Below are 24292 nucleotides of genomic sequence, written 5' to 3'. Positions count from 1 at the left end.
AGTCTGTTGTTCCATGCCCAGTTCTAACTGTTGCTTCCTGACCTGCATACAGATTTCTCAAGAGGAAGGTTAGGTGGTCTGGTATTCCCATCTCTTTCAGAATTGAATATGCTAAACGTACTTAAATTCCAACAGCGAGTGTGGGCGAGGAGAGGGAAGGTCGGAAAGTCACCCACGTGCCTGCAGAGGCGGGGGAAAGGGCGGGCCGTCGCTCCCCGCGCCCCAGCAGAGGGCGCCAGGGCGCATGCCCCGCGGGCCCCCATTGCGCAGGCGCAGGCGCAGGCGCAGGCGCGCGCGGCGGGGCTCGAGCCTGTGGGGGCGGGTCACGCAGGGCGCGCGGCCGGGAGCGGCGGTGGCAGTCTGGCTGCGGGCGAGGAAGCCGGCGCCGGGCCCCTGGTCCGCGGGACGCCGCGCAGTGCCCGCCGCTTCCCGCCGCGGAGCCATGGAGATCGGCACGGAGATCAGCCGTAAGATCCGGGTGAGACCCGCGTCGGCGCGGGAGGGGCCGGGGCGGGAGGCCGGGCGGCGGCGGGCCGGCGCTTCGCGGTCGTCAGGAGTAACGGGGGCGGTGGGCCCGGCGCGGGCGCCGCGGCCTGGTCGTCGCTGGAGCGCTCCTGCCGGGCCGCCGCGGGCCTGGGCGCAGCCACGGCCTCGGGGAGCGCGGCCGCCGAGAGGAGGGAGCGACGGGGGGCGCGGGGGCGCGGCCGGAGCCGGGGCGGGGGGCCTGCGCGGGGCGGCCGGGCGCCTGCGAGCCGCGGCCGGGCTGCGTCCCCGGGGCCGCCGGTCTCTCACACGCTTGTCTGTCTTTTCGCCCTCAGAGTGCCATTAAGGGGAAATTGCAAGAATTAGGAGCGTACGTCGGTAAGTTGTTACTAGCCTAAGAGACTGTGGCGCGTTCGGCGAGTTTAATTTCGAGTGACCGCATTTTTCCTGTCAGACCTTTGATTTTGGACAGACGCCCTTTTTACCTTCAAATCTCATCCCCCCCCCGGTTGCTTTTGCTTACCTAAGTCTCGTCATTGAAGGCTCTCCGGGCAGCGTGTTTTGTGTCTGTTTTTTTGTGCCGTACCCCAAATCCTTTCTAACACGGCGTTTTTTGAAATTGTTTATCTTCTGTTGAGGCTATGTCATGTTTTCCTTCATGTTTATTTGATTTTTATTTTTCTGGGTTACTATTTTGCATGTGACTGCTTTTCGGCATTTGCCTCTGTCATGGTTCGTTGAGGTTAACTTTCGGGTCTCTTTATATTTTTTCCTGTCGGTTTTTTTTTTTAGCTCCCCACAGTAAGCTCTTTTTATTTTTATTTTTTTAATGTTTGGTAATTGGAGTGTTGAGTCTGGGCCAGGCACTGTGCTTAAAATTGTTTTATATGCATTAGGTCACCGTAATCCCCAGGAGAAAGGTGAAAGGTAAGTGGTAACATCCTGAATTACACAAGCAAGGAAACTGAGGCTTTGAGTGCTTGATTTGAGCAGGGTTTTATACATTGAGACCTGGGTCTGTTTGGCTCCAAAGCCGGTGCCTCCTATAGAAATAATAGCTTACACTCATGATAGTGATTGTCGAGGTGTGGGAGACCCCAAGAGTCTCTGAAGTCAAAATTATTTTCATATTAGTACTGACAAGGAAGGTATTGGCCATTTTCACTGTGCTGGCATTTGGATTGTGTAAAAGCGGTGAGTGAAATTACAGGTACCTTAGCCCGAGTCAGCATCTCACACTAAACTTCACAAGAAATCATCATATTCTTCACCACCCTTCCACTTGCAATTGCAAAGAAAAAAAAAAGGCTAGTTTCACTTAAGAAGATAAGTGATAAAGTAAAATATTCTTTTAAACCTTCTCTTTGATTACATCTTTTTAATATGCAGTGTTAGGAAATAGGGAGTACTCAAAAGTGTTTCTGCCATACAGAAGCATGATGGATTGTCTTGAAACAAATTTGTATGATTGGGTTGAGAACTGAACTAGCCATTTTTCTTCATGGATTTTTTTTTTCTTTTAAGTTCAGTTGATGTACAACATTGTGATTGTGTTAACTTTAAGCATATAGCACAGTGATTCAATTATGTACTTTTTTCAGATTATTTCCCATTGCACACTTTTACAAAACTTCATAGATCCCTGGGCTCTACAGCAAATCCTTGTTGCTTATTTATTTTATATATTGTAGTTGGTTTGTGTTAATCACATACTTAAAATTTATCTATCTCCTCCCCCCACTTTACCCTTTAGAACATCATTTTTAACTTCCAAGAAGGACTGACATGCTAGTTCCATACATTGGGGTATTTGGCAGACATTTTCTTGAAAGTGAGCAAAGATAAAGAATTAATAGACTTTGTTGCTAGTGACAAGGGTTGGGGTTTCAGGTGAAAATCAGAATTTCAGAAAATTTGTGTCTTCCTCTGTAAATTTGACAGTGTGATAATATCAGCAAGTGATTCTTTTATGCTGAATAATGAAAGGTATCCACCACAGCAGTGGTTTGTGTAGCTCACAGACCATTATGTTTTCAAATGACCAATGCAAGATGTTTTAAAATTGCACAGGGATAAAAAAATTCAAAGTACAGAATGGATCAATGGATTTTCGTGTAACAAAGTACAAAAAGTCAGTGATAAAGTTTTGTTTTTGTATTGCTGCTAACCTTGAAGAAACTACTGCTTGTTGACTTTTGGTGTAGTGTCACAGAAAAATATCCACATTTTCTGAAAAGGCTACTAAGATATTCATTTTTCAATTGCATATCTTATGAGATCAGATTTTCTTCACATTCTTCATGTAGAACGTACAACAGATTAAAAGCAAAAGTAGAAATTAGAATTAAACCAGATGTTTAAGAAATTTATAAAAATAATGTATTTTTTGCATTTTCTTTTGGAAAATTTAGTTACTGATAAATATACTATTCATATAAATGGTTTTATTGTTAATGGGATAGGTATGTTATTTTAAATGAATTGATAAAAAATTCTCAGTTTTAGTTTCTAGTATGGTAAATATCAGTAGATACACGCACATGAATAAAAACTGTTAGGGATCATCAATAATTTTCAGTGGTATAAAGTGGGCCCTGAGACCAGATGGTTGGCCACATACTAATTATTTGTTGTCAAGATTGTTATTAGAATTTAACAGATAAGAAAATTGAGACTTAGAGGTTAAAGATGAAGCTGAACCAGCATTGATTTATTCTTTTATTAATTCAACATTTAATGGATGCCAGCTTTGTGCCAGGAACTTGATTTAAGTCAAAAAGAAATCCACAGAAAACCTGCAGTGAGAACCTTCTTAATTGTAGCACATGAAAGCATAAAGACATGTTAATTGGGTTGACATTCAATCATAGTGACGATTCTGATCATTTATAAAAAATCTCAACAAGAATTTTAAGCCTCTTAAAAAGCTGATTACAAACTTGCCATAGTCCAATGTGAAATGTAGTAAAGAGACCATATATTTTATAGTTTTGAAAGTATTTTCATACATTTCTGTTACCTGAACACAATGCTGAAGTGTGGATGGCAAGTAATTTACTTCTTTTTATAAATAATGAAATGAAATATCTTGGGAGAGCTAAATAAGCTTGGTCAGCAGCAGATACAAGACCTAAGAACTCAAGTCTTCCTGGTCCTTGATGTTTCTGTTATTACTTATAGTAGAAACTTGATGAGCTGACAGAAGAACAGGAGTCACTGCTGTATGCTTCTGTAGAGCTGATCTGTGCCAGCTGTTAACAGGTCAGCACAGCTTCTCAGCTTGTTTGCCTCTGCTGCTTAACTGGATGTTTCCTGAGGGCAGAGACATATTGGTTGTGGCCCAGTGGCCTAGCAGAGTGCCTAATTTTTTTCATAAATGTTGATTAAGTGGGTGAGCAGGGATCATCATTAGATATTTTAAATAAAAAGATATTTAAATAAAAATTTTAAATAAAAAGACCCTGACGTGGGAAAGATTGAGGGCAGGAGGAAAAGGGGATGACAGAGGCTGAGATGGTCGGATAGCATCACCGACTCAATGAACATGGGTTTGGGTAAACTCCAGGAGTTGGTGACGGACAGGGAGGCCTAGTGTGCTGCAGTTCATGGGTCGCAAAGAGTCGGACACAACTGAGCGACTGAACTGAACTGATAACGTTATTCATTTACAATTAGCTGCTTAATTATTTGTATGTATATGCATAATTTTCCTGAAAAGAGTAACTTTCTAATCCCTTTCTTTGTGTTAGAATCCTAAAACCTTTAAGGTTATGGAAATGATCCTTTAGTAAATATTTGAGTATCTGTTTTCAAACCATTGAGTGGGATACAAAAGTGAACAACTTTTTGTTAAGAGTTGATAAGGTTTCATTCATGTGTTTGTCCAAAATGGAATGCTTCAGGGAGGTGGCAGTTATAACTCAGAGCAACTTTCAGTTTACATTTTAGACGTATAACCTTGCAGAAACCTTCAGCATTTTGCAGTTTTTCAGTACATAAATTTCAGATGATGTTGCAAATGCTAGTAGAATTTTGTAGGAATGTATCATGAACACATTTACTTTTCATTATCTTATTTCTCATTTTGAATCTAAGAGAACAGTATTATGAATTTCTAACATTTTTGTTAAAATATAGCTGTATACCATAACCAGCCGTTTAAAGTATAGTTTGCTGTGTCTTGATATATATACATCATAATCAAACAAATGAACATATCCATCACTCCCAAAGTTTCCTTTTGGATTTTCTTGGAGCTCCTTTGTATCCATCCCTCCCATCTTTCCATGTCCCACCATGTGCCAGAGCAATCACTGATCTTATTTATATAAAATTTTGTTAAATGCAAACTGTAGTGTCAGAAAACAGCCTATTTGTTTTCATTAGTGACTTTATGAGGGAGAAAAAGTGTCAAGACTGCCGCAGCACTCCAGCTTGTTTTCCTTTTTTGGGTTACCAATGGCAGCCTGTGGTAGGGACACTGCGTAAATAAGGGAGGAGGCTTCTTGACTAAAGTTGCCAGAAAGCAGTCGAGCCTTTCAGTACTTTACAAAGAAAGTAATGAATGGCTGCTTGTTCTGGCTTTTATCCTCAGGTTGACTTGCATGCTTGCAGCAGGTATTCTGATTCCTGTTTCCATTTGTAGATCGATTTTCACATTATATTTGTGCTTTTCTTGAACTAGATTTTTTGATATTCTTGAAACAAATGTCTGATAGTACTTCTGAAATGAACCTTCCTGCCTACATAGAAATGTTATGAATATTTAAGGTGTTAAAGAATCTAAAATAATTGGTTTTGGTAGGGATCAGAGTTCCTGATAAATGGCTTTTGCTTTGTTTTTACTGTGGTGGTTTTTTGTTTTGTTTTTGGTCTCTTAGGAGGATGTAAGAATGAAACAATGAATTGAGTAGAAATTATTTAATCTTTTTAAGATATAATTTTTTAAATGATGTAGAATTTTGGGATCATGTTAGTTTACTTGATGTTTCTGCCAGTTTGTTACCCTAACTGAAATATGCCTTTACCAAGGATAAAGGTGTTCCTTGAAAAATGAGTGTCATTTTGAAATATAGAACTAAACAGAACTCAGTATTATTCTTGAGAAATGTCCACTATGCTTTCTGGAAGCGTTTCTGAAATTAATGAGCATTACTAAAAAGATGAAAAGAAGCGAATGCTCTCTCAAGCTTGATACTGTGATTCAGAATGTCTAGTTGTATAAGTGTTCATTAGTTATTCCTAATTCTGTTCTTCTAGTAATTCAAATAAATACGTGTGGAATAAAGAGAAAGCTATACATTTAAACTAGCGTAATTCCAGTAGAGCTGAGGTATTCTTAGAGCTACGTCTATATCTTCAAGGACGTCAACTTCAAGTAGGAGAAAATACTAAGGACAGCATAAAAAGTCTTTATATACTTTTCCTTTTAAATAGATGAAGAACTTCCTGATTACATTATGGTGATGGTGGCCAACAAGAAAAGTCAGGACCAAATGACAGAGGACCTGTCCCTGTTTCTAGGGAACAACACAGTTCGATTCACCGTATGGTATGTTTCTGAATATTTACCCCTCAGAACAAAGTTTGGCTTGAGCCAAGAGCAGGTATTCTGTCTGCAGCGTGGTTCTTGACAGGAAAGTCAGATTTAGCCTCGTGAGGTAGGTTGTGAGCGTTGAGAGCACAGCCTCTGGAGCCAGACTGCCAAGGTTGAATCTGCCCGTTTCCTTGGTTTTTCCATCCACGAAATGGGAATAGTAAATCACCTTTATGGGGTGGTTGTGAAAATTAAATGAGCTAATGCATGTGCTTATAGCTGTGCCTGGCCCATAGCAAGTCCTCAGTATGTGTTGACTGTAGTTACTGTTTCTTTTTAAACTTCAGCGTTTTATCATTCCTTTTCCTCCACCAAAACCAGTTATAGTTGTTTTTTGGACTCGGTTGACTTCCTAAATTGCTTTCTCCAATGAGCTAATAATCTAGGGGGCAAAGTTTTTTTACAAAGTTGCAAGTCATTTTTTTTTAAGTTTGAAATTCTGAAATAGGCTTCGTGTTCAAATGTAAATGAACACTCTAATTTTTCAGTGTTCTTTCTCCAGCCACATGTTCCTTTAGTTGAGCGTGCTGATTGAAAGCATGAGGGCCAGCTTAAGAAGGGAGACCAGGTTCTTGTGTCAGGCTTGAGGTAGAGTGAGAGCTGGGGAGGGTAACGATGTGGCTGAGAGCAAAGCAGGAAGGACTCAGGTAAACTGGGAGCCACCCGTTCAGCAGGAGTGAGTGGCGATGGAGCAGAGTTGCCTGAGCACAGTTGGGTGGCTTAATTGGAATAGCAAGAGACTGGGAGATGAGAGAGGCAATGAGGAGGGGCGTGAAACTGATTGACTTGCAATTAAACCAGAGCTCCTCTTAAAGGTGTTTCTGCCCCAGCAGGCAGCTGTATCCTTTAAAGCTATCATGAAGCTTTCTTGAAATTCCACACAGAATTCTCTGGGTTTATATTACACATTTTTGAAGAACACTGAGTGCAGTGTACATTCAAGGAACGTTTTGGTCCATGCACTCCTGCAGTGTGGGTGACTTAACCCACTTAGCACAGTTTGTCCTCAAGAGTTTACCAAAAGCCTAAGGGAGGTTGTGGTGCTTTTGACTGGGGAAATTAATGAGTATTGCTTTTTTTTTTTTTTTGATTAAAGTCTTCAGCAGGTCAGGTCCTTGTTTTGTTTCATGCACGTTTTTTATGACTGGACTTTTGGTTTAACATTTGGATCACTTTGAGTCCCACTGATATGGGAGATTGAGCTAGTAGATCCTTGCTCAGATAACTTGAGGGAGTGAGACAAATTTCTTACATAAACTGTGAACTAAATTTGAATTTAAAATCAGTTCAACTCTTTCATTTTACCATAAATTTAATTCTTTAACATGTTCTGATAAAAGTAATGGTGTCTCTATTTTGACACTTTGCTTTCTTAAGCGTCCATCAACACCAGCCACAAACAGACTATTCTTATTCTTTGGAGCCCTGCAATAGCTGTGTCTTAGGGGACAGTGGCATTTGACTGGGATCTGGGTGAAACATTGTTATAATATTTTCAGAAGGCACGGCCTCCTAGAAGGATTGTTAGGCAAATTTGCCTTGTACCTAACTACTAAAATAGATTATAAGTAAGATGGTGGTTTACAGCATTAGTTTTGAAAATAATACAGTAAAATGATGATGTAGTAATTTTGAATTTAAGTTTTTCACCTCACAGAATTAGGTTCTTCTAGACACCATCTAAGTAGATAAAAAATAAACAGTGCTTTCAACAATTTTAGCAATGTTCTATTACATATTTATGGTATTTTGTCTTATTTTGTCATAAACTACCTTGAATCTTTCGTCCTTTTGAAACAAAATACTATTCCTGTGGACCAAGACTGTGTGGTCAGATGATATATTTACCTTTATTTTTGCAGAGACTAGATGACAAAAATTGGAGAAGGAAATGGCAATCCACTCCAGTGTTATTGCCTGGAGAATCCCAGGGACGGGGGAGCCTGGTGGGCTGCCGTCTCTGGGGTCGCACAGAGTCGGACATGACTGAGGCGACTTAGCAGTAGCAGCAGCAGCAGCAGATGACAAAAATAGTGATAAAAAAATAAGATTTTTTTATTATCCTACAGTGTTTATATAAAGGCTTTTTTTAAAAATGTAAAACTTTCTTTTAATACCATTTATCAGTATTTAACTGAAGAATTGACCTGTAATGTCAGATTTAGAGTGACAGTTGAAACCCAGTCTTTCGTGATAAAAGGAAGCTTTAACATTTTGGGTTTGTTTTTTTCTTTTAGGCTTCACGGTGTATTAGATAAACTTCGTTCTGTAACAACCGGTAAGGTTTATAAAAATCATGTTTGGGTTTTTCTGGAATTTGCTGTAATGTGATTGTTTTTCAGAAGTTATTTATACTGCTTTGGTGAAAAAACCCATGAATTTGAAAAAAGTAGTTTATTTGAACTTTTTAAGGAAGCACACGTTTTTATGAATTAAGAGCAATAAATTTAATATAATTTGAAGACAGTTTAAGTAAAGAAAGGGAAACTTGGCAGTTTATCCTAAGGAAATAATTATAGATGTGCACAATGATTTAGCTTCATGGATGTTTCAGTGCTGAAAATTACTTAAAAGTGCAGTAATAATAAATGGGTAAATTTATATCACTATGGAATAATGTTCAGCCATTAAATATGTTGTCAAACACACATATTTATTGCCTTTAAGTAATCACTATAGCTTAAAGGGACCATGTATTTTTCTTTCTAGACCCCTCTAGTCTGAAGTCTTCTGATACCAACCTCTTTGATGGTACTGTACCTTCAAACAAGAGCAGTTTCAGTCGAGGAGATGAGAGAAGGCACGAAGCTGCAGTGCCGCCTCTTGCAGTTTCTAGTAGTAGACCTGAAAAAAGAGAGTCCAGAGTTTCTACAAGTTCTCAGGAGCAGAAAGCCACTAATGTCAGGTAAGAGTGTTGTGTAGACCTATGGGCAGATGGGTGTGTGTGACATTTTATTTATATTAGTTAATATGTCTTTTAAGTTGCTGTTTTCAGATATTTTTGAAAACAAGTGGTTGGGAGCAGTTTTTTGGAATAAAATAAGGATAAGACCAAAGAATGATTATATTTTGCATAAAACGTAGTCAGTCAAAGTTAAAAAAGAATGCAATTTAATAGTAGTTTTTAATAGAATACATAAAGTTCTTTTTTTTTATTTTTATTTTTTTACTTTACAGTACTGTATTGGTTTTGCCATACATTGACATGAATCCACTAATAGAATAAAGTTCTTTTCTATACTTTTTCATTGAGATGTGTATCTGACTAGTCTTTGAATAGTGGAAGATGCTGCTTTAAACTAGTAACACACCCTTTTTGGTTTTGTTTTCATTTTTTAACAGACAGACTTACGATGATGGAGCTGCAACCCGACTAATGTCCACAGTGAAACCTTTGAGGGAGCTAGCACCCTCTGAAGATGTGATTGATATTAAGCCAGAACCAGATGATCTCATTGATGAAGACCTCAATTTTGTGCAGGAGAATCCCTTATCTCAGAAAAAAACTACAGTGACACTTACATACGGTTCTTCTCGCCCTTCTATTGAAATCTATCGACCACCTGCAACTCGAAACACAGACGGTGGTGCTCATCTAAACAGGCTGCAGTTTCAGCAGCAGCAAAACAGTGTTCATGCTGCCAAGCAGCTTGATGTTCAGAGCAGCCGGGTGTATGAAACAGGACGCTTGTGTGAGCCAGAAGTGCTTAACAGCTTAGAAGAGACTTACAGTCCCTTCTTCAGAAGCAACGCAGAAAAGATGAGTATTGAGGTTTGTATATACTTTTGAGTTCTGAACTGTTGTGCTGAAAATGGTCAGTTCTTAATAGTAAGTTGTATATGAAATAACATCATATATTGGAAGTTTGTTCTAAACTGATCTCTGAGCTGCTCAGCATAGTACACCAGTCGCATTTTCCTCTCCACAACTGGCTTCTACAGATACCTTGCATCTTGTTTATTTTCCTAGGATGCTAACATTCGAGATAGCTTTAACCTTACGGTATAATTTTGGGAGGATTTTAGGTCAATTTTAGATCCTTCATGGCTATAGTAAGCAATTGAGGAACTCCACTTTACTGGCTTCCTCAGCAGTACTGTATGCTGCCATTTATGAAGGGCAGTAAAGCACTTTTTGCTTTAGCTTAAGATTATTAGAGATATTACTTTTATTTCTATAAGAAAGCAGGGAAATAGCCCATGAACTTAATCCTTAATATTGCTTGGCTTCTTCTTTATTAAGTACTCTGTAGCAGAACTTTTGTCTTCTGAGACTAGATAAGTGGGAATTTATATGATTGCAGGAAGAAAACTTTCGGAAGAGAAAGTTGCCTGTGGTAAGTTCAGTTGTTAAAGTGAAAAAGTTCAGTCACGACGGAGAAGAGGAGGAGGAAGACGACGATTGTGGGTCCCGCACAGGAAGCATCTCCAGCAGTGTGTCAGTGCCTGCGAAGCCTGAGCGGAGGTATCTGGGCACGTCTGTAAACTAACCTTTCATTGCCTGACAGAGTCTTCTGGGTTTCTTGAAGAGGATATCATGAAAATACAGATTTAATCCCATGTAAGACTTTTCCATCCCTGGGTCGGGAAGATCCCCTGGAGAAGGGCATGGCGACCCACTCCAGTGTTCTTGCCCGGAGCATCCCGTGGATGGAGGAGCCTGGGGTTGCAGGGTCGGACATGGCTGAGTGACCAGCACACACACGTGACTTTTCCACTGATAATCTTTTCCATTAAAGCCTGTGACATGGGTGGGAGGAAAGCTAATCCAAATCTGTTGTTTGAAAAGTTATAAGGTTCCAATCCAGTTGGTATTTCCTAAAGACTACAGCTAGTCTTGTTTCAGACGAGAGAAGGCTGTAGTAAAGATACCATGGATGGCTAGCATGTAAAGAATTCCAATCTATAGTTCAGTTAAAATGCCTTTCTTTTTCAGACCTTCACTTCCACCTTCTAAACAAGCTAACAAGAATCTAATTTTAAAGGCTATATCTGAAGCTCAAGAATCTGTAACAAAAACAACTAACTATTCTACAGGTAATTTGAATGCTTATAATTCCCAAGTAAGCTGTAGATGATTGCTCCACAAGTGGTGATAAAGATGCCTGGTAAATGTTAGGGGCAAGGCGAGAATGACTAACAGGGGATGTGACCACTGTGAGAAGCTTTCTCAGCCGTCAGTAGAACTTGGTTCTTTGAGCAACTGTAACGCCTTTTATTCCCTTTTTCTAATAAGGGTAAAATATATAATAGAAATCTTAAAAGGAATTTTGGTAAATAAGAGATTTTCATGTTTATAGCATTATAGCCAACATTAGATATAAATTTATGTTGTATGAAAGGGAGCAGGATCCAAAATCGGTTGGAATTAGAAAGATTTGTGTAGCATATGAACAAGTTGGTTTCTTTCCTTTCAATAAAACCTGTTCATGGAATATGAGGCAGAGAATTGACTCATGTTTTTGCCCCAGTCCTAGTGGAAGTACTAAATGGTTTTATGAAAGATTATAAAGTATTAACACGTTTTTAAAACAGAGGAGAAGAATGAGCTATAATATGTTATAGGAAACTCGTCCTAAAATGTAACCGAATGACGGGCGTCGTATTGCCATCAGGCTTGGTGCTCTGTGCCCTGCGTGCTGTATCTAGTGTGCAGAACTTTCTGCTAATAAGCTGTAATGGTTATGCACTCTACATTTTTTAATTTTTACTTTTGCTACGGATTTGATGACTGTCGTTTTAGCATTTTTCTGCTTTTCTGTTCTCTTTTGCGTCTCTTTGTATGACCCTTTCTTAAAATGAAGTAAACTGTAAGCTAGCAACTTTCAAGCCTGGTAGTCATTTGTACCCTTACTTCTTTTCATCCCTAATTTAACCCTGAACATAAATAGCATTTGAATTATTAGGTAAAGGCCAACTTGACATAACAATTGCTCTGTTTACATTTTCTTTTTTGGTCTGTCAGCAATATTGAGTATTTAGAATGGTAAGAAATTTAGACATCACTGTGAACTTGAAATTTCCTACTTTTGTAATTGGAGAGAGTCTCAAAGATTTTTGAGATGTAGCATTGAAATTTTTATTCACGCTGTCTAGATTATAATTTGAAATTATTGTACAACCATGAAGCAGAACCCAAACTGCTTATGGTTAACAACACATGTGAGCTGCAGTGTATTTATTGCATCTAGTTTAAGATGTATAGATGTTTTGTCATATAAGCATGGGTAACTAAGAGTATTGAAAGGGAACATGAGGTATCTATGAACTGTTTCTAACAACTCATATATTCTAAACCCAAGGAGGTGTTTACGTTTAATGTGATACTCACTGTTGAGTTTTGATATATCACTTCATTTGCTTTTCCTTCTTTTTTTTGCTTTTTATGTAAAAGTCTCACAGAAACAGACACTTCCAGTTGCTCCCAGAACTCGAACTTCTCAGGAAGAATTGCTAGCAGAAATGGTCCAGGGACAAGGCAGAGTCCCCAGGATAAGTTCTCCTATTAAAGAAGAGGAAGCAAAAGGAGATAATATAGACAAAAGTCAAGGTAATAGTTTAAATGGTGTTTCATTTTCTACTATTTTTCACAAGATATCACATATTTTCCAGTGAGTATTTATGAAATCTTGGTTATGCTGTGAGAAAAGGGCTCAGTAGGCCCATGAATAGAAAAAGGGACCATGGGGGAAGTCTGTACACTTTTCAGAATTTAAAAAAGCATATTATTGGGGAAATTTTTAGTGTTCTCAAAAGTGGAAAGAATAGTCTAGCGAATTCCCGTGAATCCAGTTGCCCAGCTTCTTTAGTATTTTGCCAGTCTTTAGTTACGTGGACACCTGTGCTCTTCCTTCCTTTTTGGTAATCCCACCCCTGTTCCCTTGAACTTGAAGTCTTGTCTTTAAATCTCCCCTTTCTGAGCATCATGTCTCTGACCTGTCAGAGCTGCCTCATTGTCCCGGTTGTACTAGTTTATCCCCTTGGGTCTGACATACTTCCAGCTAATCTTTTTGCTTTCTTTCTCTCAGCCCCGCACCCCCAACTCTTGGCACAGACTCTCCTAAGTGTGACTCTGATCCTGTAACTCCTTTGTGAGAGCATTTCTGGCTCCTCCTCCCACTCTGCGTCGTCCAGGACTGATGCCAGCAGCTTGGCCTTTCGGCAGCTTCGTTCATTATCTGCCCCCGGGCCTGTGCAGCCCTTCTCCACTGCTTTTTTACCCTGTTTCTTCTGTTCCCATTAGGAAAGACTCTAGTTCTTTCCCTCTTGTATGAAAAACTCCGCCAAAGCTGCGTGCTAATTGTGACTTAATACTTCCATAATGCTGGAGTATATTTTTTCATTCCTCCTCAGTTGGGTCCTTTAAATTGTTCCAGGGTCCTCCCAGATTTACTTGTTTCATGAAACCTTACGTTTCCATCTTATATTTGTCCCTTCTCTTTCCTTTTTTTTTTTCAAAAGTCCTTAACCTAGGGTGTGCAGTTTGCCGTGTCCATATGTGCGGTTCCAATAAATCATGGTCCTGAAAATGGGAAAACCCTCAGAAAAGCCAGTAGGTACTCATTCAAATTATAAATGTGCCAATTTGTTTAAAGCAGTGGAAGCTGGGATTTGAGCTTTAGTTAAGGATTTGCGGTGAATTGGAGTCCGTTCAGAGGTTAAAGCGTCAGCCTGGAATGGGGAGAACTGGGTTCGATCCCTGGGTTGGGAAGATCCCCTGGAGAGGGAAATGGCAACCCACTCCAGTACTCTTGCCTGGAGAATCCCATGGAGGGAGGTGCCTGGTAGGCTACAGTCCATGGGGTCGCAAAGAGTCGGACACGACTGAGTGACTTCACTTTCACTTTCAAACAGGTTTGAATATGTGATTTCATGATGTTTTTTTTCCCCCCATGGTGGTATTTTTAAGTAAACCCTTGGTGGTGGTGGTGGTGGTGGTGTAGTTGCTAAGTTGTGTCCAACTCTTTGGACCCCATGGACTATAGCCTGCCAGGCTCCCTTCTTCTTGGGATTCACCAGGCAAGCATACTGGAGTGGGTTGCCGTTTCCTTCTCCAAGTAAACCCTTAAATGGTCCTTTTGGAGAATAATAGATACTAATTGACTGTCGTGAGAACCAGAGAAGTAAAATTGAGCATTTATGCTTTCTTTCCTTTAAGGGTGGTACCACAGGGTGACAAAGTCGTACAGGAGTTAGTACTTGTTTCTGTAAGTGACATTTTATCAAACTGAGCCATGTCCATTTATTTATGTATGGTCTGTGGCTCTCTTACTACAGCCACAGAGTTGAACAGTTGCAACAGATGATGAAATCCACACAACTTAAAATCGAAAGTATTTGCTATCCTTTTTGATATAGTAGATTAAGGGAGCATCTTTTAAAATTATTTCAGCTTAGAAGTGAAAACAAAATGACAGAATTATAGTAGTCCCCCCCCCCCCCAACTAACAGTGAATTAGTGAATCTAGGCACTGATAATGGCTACTAAAACTTTTAAAAGTGAAAATCCACTATTTTGTGCCTCCTGATGAAAGAATAAAAGACGACCCTAGTCTTGCTGGAGAAGGTGAACCTGAGTGATCAAGCCTCTGGCGCAGCAGTCAGCTGGCAGGAAATGGCTGAGGCCGTGAGTGTGCAGCAGGCAGAATGTAGCTTTGGGGCCATTACATACGTCAGTAGACTTATAAAATGCAAGGGACAAGGGTAAGGTGTCATGTCTGGGTATGTATACTTGTATGATAAAATCACAAACTAGATATTACTCTAAAAAGCATCTATGATTCCTTGTGGATAGGAGTACATGGAGGGAGGCTAGTGGGGTGGCTTGTTGTTCGGTCACCAAGTCGTGTCCGCCTCTTCACGACTCGATGGACTGCAGCACACCAGGCCTCCCTGTTCCTCACCATCTCCCGGGGTTTACTCAGACTCATGTCCATTGGATCCAACAGTCTCATTCTCTGTCTCACTCTTCTCCTTCCTTCAATCTTTCCCAGCATCAGGGTCTTTCCCATGAGTTGACTCTTTGCATCAGGTGGCCAAAGTATTGGAGCTTTAGCTTCAGCATCAGTCCTTCCAATGAACACCCAGGACTGATCTCTTTGGGATGCACTGGTTGGATCTCCTTGCAGTCCAAGGGACTCTCAAGAGTCTCCTCCAGCACCACAGTTCAAAATCATCAATTCTTTGGCGCTCAGCTTTCTTTATGGTCCAACTCTCACATCCGTATATGATTACTGGAAAGACCATGGTTTTGACTATATAGCCGTTGGTTGGCAAAATGATGTCTTTGCTCTCTAGTACACTGGTTTGTCAGTAGCTTTCTTTCCAAGAAGCAAGCATCTTTTAATTTCGTGGCTGAAGTCACCGTCTGCAGTGATTTTAGAACCAGAGAGATCTGTCACTGCTTCCACCTTTTTCCCTTCGGTTTGCCATGAAATGGTGTGATCTTAGTTTTTTTAATACTGAGTTTTAAGCCAGGGTTTTCATTCTCCTCTTTCACCTTCATCAAGAGGCCGTTTCATTCCTCTTTGTTTTCTGCCATTTAGAGTGGTGTCATCTGCATCTCTGAGGTTGTTGATAGTCCTCTCAGGGATCTTGGTGGTAACTCATCCAGCCCAGTATTTCGCATGCTGTGGGGTGGCTTACTTAGTTCTATTTTCTAGACCTGAATAAGATTATAATGGTGTTTTGCCTTACAAGAACTCATTGGGCATTTTTGTGAGGCTTTCTATATCATTGTTTCATTTTAAAGTAAAAGGCTAAGAAGCTGAAAAGGTGTGAAGTCCCTCTTCTACTGAAGACTAGTGCTGGTGTTGCTGGTGTCATCTGCTACCAGCGCAGAGGGACACTGCAGAGTTAGTTGGTGTGCTCAGTCACTGTCGGCAGCTTAGGCACTGTTGAGCAGCTCTGTCTCTGAGCTAGAGATGTGCTCGCCATCTCTCTGGCCTCCGTATTGTGAGGAGGCTAGCCACCTCACAGTCCTTTGCTTTTGTCTTGGGTTAACCTGTCGCTCACAGTGTGTTTTGCCAGAGTCTTTGGAATGATTTATCACAGCACCAGTTCTTGCTTTGCTGATTCTCGTTTGGTGTGTGTTCCCTTTCACTGATTTTTGCTCTTACTTTTAATATATCTGTCTATATTGTTTATTAACTTATGTTAGCCTGGGTTTTGCAAATGTAAGCATTTAAACTATGAATTTCTCTTGACAAGCCATTTTTCCTGCATGTCACAAAGTTTTTGTTATCATTCAAGTGCATTTAATGTATAGAATATGGAAGTTTTGGTTTTAGTCTTTTAATTGTTTTAACTATATCCTATGGACTTAATTGCATTGTGATCAGATAATGTGATCTGTGTAATTTTTTTTTAAGTAGTTTAAGACTTAACATAGTTCATTTTGTACATCTTCCATGTACATTTTGAAAGAAAGTGGATTCTAACTGTTGAACTGAAATTTCTGCATTCGATAGTTAAAGCTCTGTAGCGAGTAGTGTTCAGGTCTTGACCTTGCTGAGTTTTTGGTCTGCTTATCAGTGATTGAGAGGGTTTTGAAATTGCTTGTCAGGATGACAGATCTGTCTTAACTTCTCTGTACTTCTGGTAGATTTTGCTTCATTTACTTTGAGGCTGTTGAACTAGGTGCATGTATATTTAAAATTGTCCTGATGAATTGAATCAGGAAGGTACATCTTCCTGATGAATTGAAACTTTTACCCTTATCTGTAACCCTCCATGTATTACATGATGCTTTTATCTAAAACTCAGTTTTGTCTGATTTTAATGTAGGTAGTTAGTATTTGCCTCAAACATTTTGTGTTCCATGCATTTGTTTTTAGTCTTCTTTGTCCTTGTTAGGTGTATGTCTTTTAACTATTGTAAAGCTACATTATTGTTTTAAAATTCCATCTGAGCTTGCTTTTTATGTGAGTTTAAACCATTCACATTTAGGAAGATTATTGATGGAGTTGGACTAGTTTCTGTCACCTTGGGTTTTTTTATTTGCCTGCTTTTATTTTTTGACCTTTTAATTACATTACTTTGTAATTGTTGTTGATTGCCCAACTCTACTTTATTTTGTGTTTTTTTAAATAGTTTCTCTTTTACTGGTTACCACTGACATTTTACCATACAAGTTTAGTGTTCTAAAAGTTAATATTCTGACCCCATCTGCAAACAGTAAATGGATTTTAGTATATCTTAGCTGCAGTCTTTACCTTCTCAGAATTTACATTGTGTTTCCAGTGGTTCATCTTGGTCCTTTTCTTTTTTTTTTTAGTGCATAAATTGGGTACCATTATTATTTAACCCAGGCTGTGTTTGTTCAGATTTACCAAACGTATATTATGTTTATTTTTTTTTCTCAAATCTCTTGAATGTTACTTCGGTTCAGTTCAGTGGCTCAGTTGTGTCCAACTCTTCGCGACCCCACGAATCACAGCACACCAGGCTTCCCTGTCCATCACCAGCTCCTGGAGTTCACTCCAACGCATAACCATTGAGTTGGTGATACCATCCAACCATCTCATCTTCTGTCGTCCCCTTCTTCTCCTGCCCCCAATCCCTCCCAGCATCAGGGTCTTTTCCAATGAGTCAACTCTTTGCATGAGTGGCCAAAGTATTGGAGTTTCAGCCTCAGCATTAGTCCTTCCAATGAATACCCAGGACTTATCTCCTTTAGGATGGATTGGTTGGATCTCCTTGCAGTCCAAGGGACTCTCAAGAGTCTTTTCCAACACCACAGTTGAAAAGCATCATCTCTTAGGCACTCAGCTTTCTTCACAGTCCAGCTCTCACATCCATACATGACCACTGGAAAAACCATAGCCTTGACTAGACGGACCTTTGTTGGCAAAGTAATGTCTCTGCTTTTCAATATGCTCTCTAGGTTGGTCATAGCTTTCCCTCCAAGGAGTAAGCGTCTGTTAATTTCATGGTTGCAGTCACCATCTGCAGTGATTTTGGACCATCATTTTTCAGGATTTGGAAATATTTTTTTGATGTGTATTCTTTGGAAGTTTCTTTAGAACAGGTCTGTTAGTGGTAAATTTCCCGAGAGTCTGTTTACCTGTGAGCACGTGTAGCTCTCGTTCTTGGGCAGTGGCTGTGCTGCACACAGGAGTCTGGGTTAGCAGCAGGCATTTGTTCTCACCTCCTTGCTTACCTTGTTCCACCGTCTCTGGGCTTCGTTGCTGTTGGATGGACTCTCTTGTTCTGACTGTCTGTCGTTCCTTTGTAGGTGATCTGTCCTTTTTCTGGCTGCTTTCAAGATCTTCTCCTTGTCTTTGGTGTTCTGCAGTTTCACTACGATGTGTCTAAGCGTGGATTCCTTTTAGTCTTCTATTTGGTGTACGTTGAATAAAACTTTATATCTAAAGTGAAATACATTACGAAATACATGCTCACCCTGGAAAATTTGGAAAAAGAAATTGTAATACTTGCTGATAGATTAGAAGATAAATAGTACAGAGCAATTTAAAATAACAAGTGACTTTTTTTGCTTCATTATTTTCCGTGCTGGTTCTCCTGGAGGCCACCTCTTACAAATGCTCCTGTTTGTGACTTTCTTTCATTTTCTTCATGTAATAGTATGCTTATACTGCTGTTTCCTAATTCAGCTATAGTTGAATTTTTGATTTCTTGCTTTAGTATATTAGAATCTAACCCTCACTTTTCCTTGCTTCCGTGCCTATATAGTAAATTAACTGTTTTTAGTTCATTGATGCATTACTTTTTATAGTTTTAAGTAATATACCTATTTCTTGTGTAATTAACTGTATCAATGTATTTTGACTACTGAAAGACAAAGATATTTATGTCCTTTAATTCTTACATATCTTTTCTCATCCCCTTACTTTTTAAATTCTGTCATCTCTGCTTTTATATTGCTGAAGAAGATCAACTGTACAGTATGTTCTGATTTTTGTTTTGTTCTTTTGTTGCTGTTCTGCTTTTCTTGTTATTACTACGCTTTGTAGGTTGGCTCTAAAAGTTGAGAACCAATAAGCAGCATTTAAATCTTTAAGACGCAAAATGCTTCTCAGGCCCAACTTTAGATCGTCTCCTCCAGTTCTTGGTTTAGGGTTTCCCTGGAATTGTTTATTTCCTTTTCCTTGTGTTCAGCGTTTTTTTTTTTTTTTAGGTTCTTTTCCCCCTTCTTTCCTTGCCCTCCTGTATTATAGTCGATGTCTTTGGGCCTCCCTTTTCTCCTTAGGGGCCTTCCTCCTAGAACCTCTGTCCTTATCACCCCGCTGGCTGCTCTGGTCTGCTTCAAGGCTCTGTTCCGGGGTTCACTCCTCCCTGAACTCACACTGCATTTCCTGGACCCCCTTGTCTTCTGTTTTTGTCACCAGATCACGAAGAAACTTAGGGAAAAGTATGGGAAGTAAAGTTTCTTGGCCTTTAGAAATCTAGTGTTTAATTGATATTAATTGATTCGCTACAGAAGTTTAATCCTCAAACGTTGGAAGACGTGACTTCTTTATCTTGAGGCTTCTTTGTTTATATTTAAGATTTTCTCTTTTTCCTAATGGAAGAATAGTTGATTTCTGTTTCAGGTGTACAGCAAAATGATTCATCCATACATACACATACATACACATACATAGACATACATACATACATATATTTTTTTTTCTTCAGATTCTTTTCCATTACAGCTCATTACCCTGTGTTCTTGATGTCTAAAATTTACTGATGAGTCTAGGTACTAGCTAGTTACTATCTCTTTTGTGTCCTCAGTTTTGACTTGATCTTGTTCTACTCTGAAATATTTTCTTGACTTTCTCTTCAGTTTCCCTATGTTTTCTTTTTTTCAAAACAGGCAGATTTTTTAAAATTTCCACAAGTTCTCCCTTGTTTTGTTTTTCACATTATCTGGTGAAGACAGGATCATTTCAGATTGTCTGAGGAACATAGAGGGTTTGAAGGGTTTTTGTTGGTTGGTTTTAAGAATTCTTTTTTGTCCCCCCCAAAATAGGTTCCTATCAGTTTTTGTTTGCTCTTTTTGCCATTTTCATTTGTAGGCTCTTTTCAACAAGTCTGGTCCTAATTTAAGAAAGTGTTAGTCACTCAGTCCTGTCAGACTGCGATCCCATGGACTGTAGCCCGCCAGGCTCCTCTGTCCATGGAATTCTCCAGGCAAGAATACTGGAGTGGGTAGCCATTGCCTTCTCCAGAGGATCTTTCCAGGCCAGGGTCTAACCCAGATCTGCAGATTGTCTACCATCTGAGCCACCAGCTAAGCCCCTAGTTTAAGAAAAGGCAGTACAAAGACTTAGCTAGAGTTGGGCATGGGCTGGAAGCTTTATCATTGGCAGGTTTTGTTTTAAATAAAGCAGGCAAGGAGCTGCTTTATTTGCCTTGAAATTGCAGAGGAATTTCCCTGAGGGAGCCTTATATTCCCACTAGCTGCCTATATTTTCCCCAGATCATTTGCTGAGTTTCTTTAGAAAAGAGTATTTTTTTTTAATTAAAAATTTTATCATTTAAATGTGTGCCTATACCATTCAGAAAAGCTAGTTTTTTGTTTCATATCCTTCGAAATCTTTGCTCATTGCTCCAACCTCTCATCTGTGGGTGCCCCTTTGTTCATTTCACCTGGCTCAGCACTGTCAACTCTCAGATTTGTGTTTGGACCTTGGACCTGAATTCCTATCCAACTGTTTTATATATCTCCTTGGATACATAGTGAACCCTTTTAAACTTGTCTAAAACCAAACTGCTAACATCTTCCGGACCAATCTGTTCCCCCTCCAGCCCTCCTTGTTTTAGTTAATGGCAGCCCTTCCTTTCCAGTTGCTCAGGCCGGAAGCCTGTGCTGTTCTTTCTTTCATGCTTTCTGCCCTTCTCCTTTCCTCAGTCTCCTCCCTCCCCTCCCTCCCCTCCCCTCCCTCCCCTCCCCCCTCCCCCTCCCCCCTCCCCCCTTCCCTTCCCTTCCCTCCCTCCCTTTCTCCTCCCTGCCATCATCTACCTTCAGGACATAGTCAAGTTCACCCAGCCCTGGTATCTCTGCATCTGTTGCCCTCTGGTAAGCCGTCGTCCACGACTTGGCTTTGATGACTGCAGCAGTGTCCTTCCTGGTCTGTCTCTCGCAAACTTCCCTGTTTGCTATCTGTTCCCACAGCAGAGAGGGTTCCTTTTAAACTGTTGGATCCCAGCACACCCTTGCTCAGAAGCTTCTGGTGACTCTCAAGGACAAAAGCCCTCCCCGATCTCATCACCTTGCCAGGCCCCCCCATTCTGTTCCCCTTGCTCTTCCTCAGACCTGCTTAGTGTGTTTCTCTTTTGGAGCATTCAGAGAAGAGCATGTGTGAGCTGCTTTGGCCCTCTTCTGGGAGTGTTTTCTTCCTGTTGTCTGTAAGCTTGCTCATCTCAGGCCTTCCCTAGGCCCCTAGCCCTGTTCTCCCTAATCCACTTTCCTAAAACTTTTTTTTCCTCTGTAGCACTTAACTGCCATCTAATATATACTTTATACTTTAATCGTTCGGTTTTTATCCAGATTTGGGGCTTAAGTCGCTCACAGTTCGCCCAGTGTCTTGTTTGTGGCTTTTCTGCTGGGCCTCAGCCAGTTTTCATGTGTGTGTTTCCTGTTTCCAGAGGTGGTTGAAACCTCATCTGCTATAATCTGCTCCCTAACCATACAGTGCTAAAGTCATTTTTCAGTGTGTACACTCAGTGTATGTATTTCGTTTACATACACACACTCAAATGCTATTATTGATAGGTAAGGACATGTAAAAACAGAGTTCTAAGGAGTATAGAGATTAAAAAATATTTTTGATATAATAGAATTTCTGATTTCCTTTCTCCACCTTAGTGGGGGAAGTGGATTATTGCCTTGATGAACATTTACACTGGTATATGTTGGTAAGAATTTGTGCCATTTTCATGTTCTTTACTTCATTTTTATGAACTCTCCAGAAGGAGAGGCTATAGATGTATATACTTAATGTATATCACTGTGAAAGACTCTTAGTAAAAAGGAGTTTTCATATTCAGAGAAAGCAAGGAAAGTCCCCTCTTCGTGCTGCCCACTGCCTTCCTCCGAGGTAAGCACTGCACGTGCAGACTGGTGTGTGTCTGTAGTCTTAGTATTTTAAAAAATATGTTTGTACATATCCATCGTTTCTGGGTAGAGTAGAATTCTAAGTGTATTTCTGTACACACATATATGTATCTATAAAAAGAGTTATACCATGTGGGCTTTCTTTGTAACATATTTTGTTCCATTTACTGTATCATAGAAGTATCATAATAGAGTGGTTATGAGTAGGTGCTCAGGGAGACAGACTGCTAGGGTTTAAACCAGGCTCTGCCACTCACTTGCTGACCTTAACCTTTCTTGAGTTCTGGTTTCCCAAGAATATGTGAACTTTTTCTGTTGATGAACATTTACACTGGAGTCTGTGGAAGGATCTTTGCTTACTCTGCATTCTGAAGTTGAGCTGGGCACACGTGGGTGAGGAGGAAGCCTCCCGTGGGCTCCTTCTGAGCTCCTGTTTGTTTGTGACCCATCCCCTGACAGCCTCCTGCTCCTCCCACTGCAGCGGTGTCTGCTGCCCCCCAGTGGCCCCTGACGTGCGGGAGTGCTGGGCTGAGGGTGTGCCACGCCACCTCTGTTAGCTGGCACTCCTGAGGAATGCCATGTGGCTCCAAAGCCTTGTTCACTTTGAAAACTATTTTCTGTATAAAGATTTTGAAGATTTAGGTTAGTTTACAGGTAAGAGTGAAGAAGTAAATAAAGATTCTTATATAAATGTCAGTACTTTTTCTTTATTCTGTTACAGGGAAGCCAAAGGCTGCATGCAGTTCTTTATACAAATTCTTTTGGAGGGGCTGTGGGGAGTCGTGTCCACCATCTTACATCCTCATATTTTGCACAGCTTATTTGTTGGCTTAGTGAGTAGACCAAAGTAAAAACCTTTCTCAAACCATAGCCATGGAGAGAGATACTCTGATGCATTCTCTGAATGCAGGAGACGTTCTCTTGGATCGGAAGGCTTTAATTTTGTTAAGATGGTGATACTCCCCAAATAGATCTTGGATTCAACTCAGTCTTTGTTAAAGATCTCTGCTGGCTTTCTTCCAGAAGATGCAAGCTGATTCTGAAATTTATATAGAAGGGGAAAGGACTTGGAATAGCCATAACTATTGAAAAATAATAAAATTAGAGGACTTATATTTTCCAGTTTCAAAACTTAATGCACAGCTGCAGCGATGGCATCTCCTGGCACTGGCATAAGGGAGTACGTATAGATCGGTTGAATCAGGGTGAGAATTCAGAAATGAACCAGTGTGCTTGTGATCTGTTGAATTTTGACAAGGACATAAAGGCTGTTGATTGGGGAAAGAAGTCTTTTCAACAAATGATGCTCGATAACTGGATAGCCACACGTAAAAGAATAAAGTTGGATCCTTACCCGACACCATATATGAAAATTAACTCAAAATGGATCAGATGCCTAAGTGTAAGAACTAAAATGACAACACTCTTAGGAGAAAGAGTTCAGTGTAACTAAGTGACGTTGGACTAGACAGTGGCTTCTTGCTTGTGGCACCAGAAGCACATACAGCTAAAGGAAAAACAGATGAAGTGGGCCTTTATCAGAGTTCAAAGCGTCTGTGCTTCAAAAGGTACTATCAAGAAAAAGGCAGCCCACAGAAAGGTGAAAAGGCACCTGTCTAATAATGATCTAGCAGCAAACCAAGGCCAAGTCCTCATCGTCTCTGTCTTTAAATTTCCACCACGTCTCATATCAGTACAGTTGAATTCCATCATCACCACATATATTTTTAATAAGGTTTGTGTCTCATTAGAGACGCATGGGTGTGATCAAAGGTCCAGTTAGCTTCCAAATAGTGTCCTGTTACTATTTTCAAGGGGAAATGAAATTCAAGATACTAGATAAAGCGATTTAAAAATAATGTGAACTTGACAATTACGGGTACATTGATGAGCAAAAGTACATTAAGTTCGTATCATATTCACGTGTAAAGTACTTTATGTTATATTGCTTATTTACGCCTCAGATCTTCAGTGGCCCTTTTCATATGAGGTAAATAATAGGAAATTCTTGATGTGTTGCCTGTCTGCTTCCAGCCAATCACAAGCCAGAATTGTTTCCTGTGTAATAATAGGGTCTGTTGTTGGGAGAGGAGCTGTAAGACCTACAGGATCCAGGGGGCTGCATGTTAAAGCTTCTCAGTTGAAGCAGA

The 24292-nt window shown here is 40.2% G+C and overlaps 1 protein-coding gene across 2 annotated transcripts in view; it reads left to right on the top strand.

The window, feature by feature from the left end:
* The first annotated feature begins 361 nt into the window (after positions 1-361).
* ZC3H14 (zinc finger CCCH-type containing 14) overlaps positions 362-24292 on the top strand; it is a 39578-nt gene continuing 15647 nt past the window's right edge. For both annotated transcript variants that reach the window (XM_068966148.1, XM_068966147.1), the window contains exons 1-9: positions 362-478; positions 819-861; positions 5920-6034; positions 8317-8357; positions 8789-8984; positions 9422-9851; positions 10384-10544; positions 11016-11116; positions 12474-12629. In XM_068966148.1, the coding sequence (XP_068822249.1) occupies positions 443-478; positions 819-861; positions 5920-6034; positions 8317-8357; positions 8789-8984; positions 9422-9851; positions 10384-10544; positions 11016-11116; positions 12474-12629 (1279 nt within the window). In that variant the 5' untranslated portion in view covers positions 362-442. The remainder of the gene's footprint in view (positions 479-818; positions 862-5919; positions 6035-8316; positions 8358-8788; positions 8985-9421; positions 9852-10383; positions 10545-11015; positions 11117-12473; positions 12630-24292) is intronic.

Source organism: Capricornis sumatraensis, chromosome 2, assembly GCF_032405125.1.
Source record: "Capricornis sumatraensis isolate serow.1 chromosome 2, serow.2, whole genome shotgun sequence".
Classification (NCBI taxonomy): domain Eukaryota; kingdom Metazoa; phylum Chordata; class Mammalia; order Artiodactyla; family Bovidae; genus Capricornis; species Capricornis sumatraensis.
Note: the sequence above shows the minus strand (reverse complement) of the source record. Positions and strands in the feature narration are given on the sequence as shown.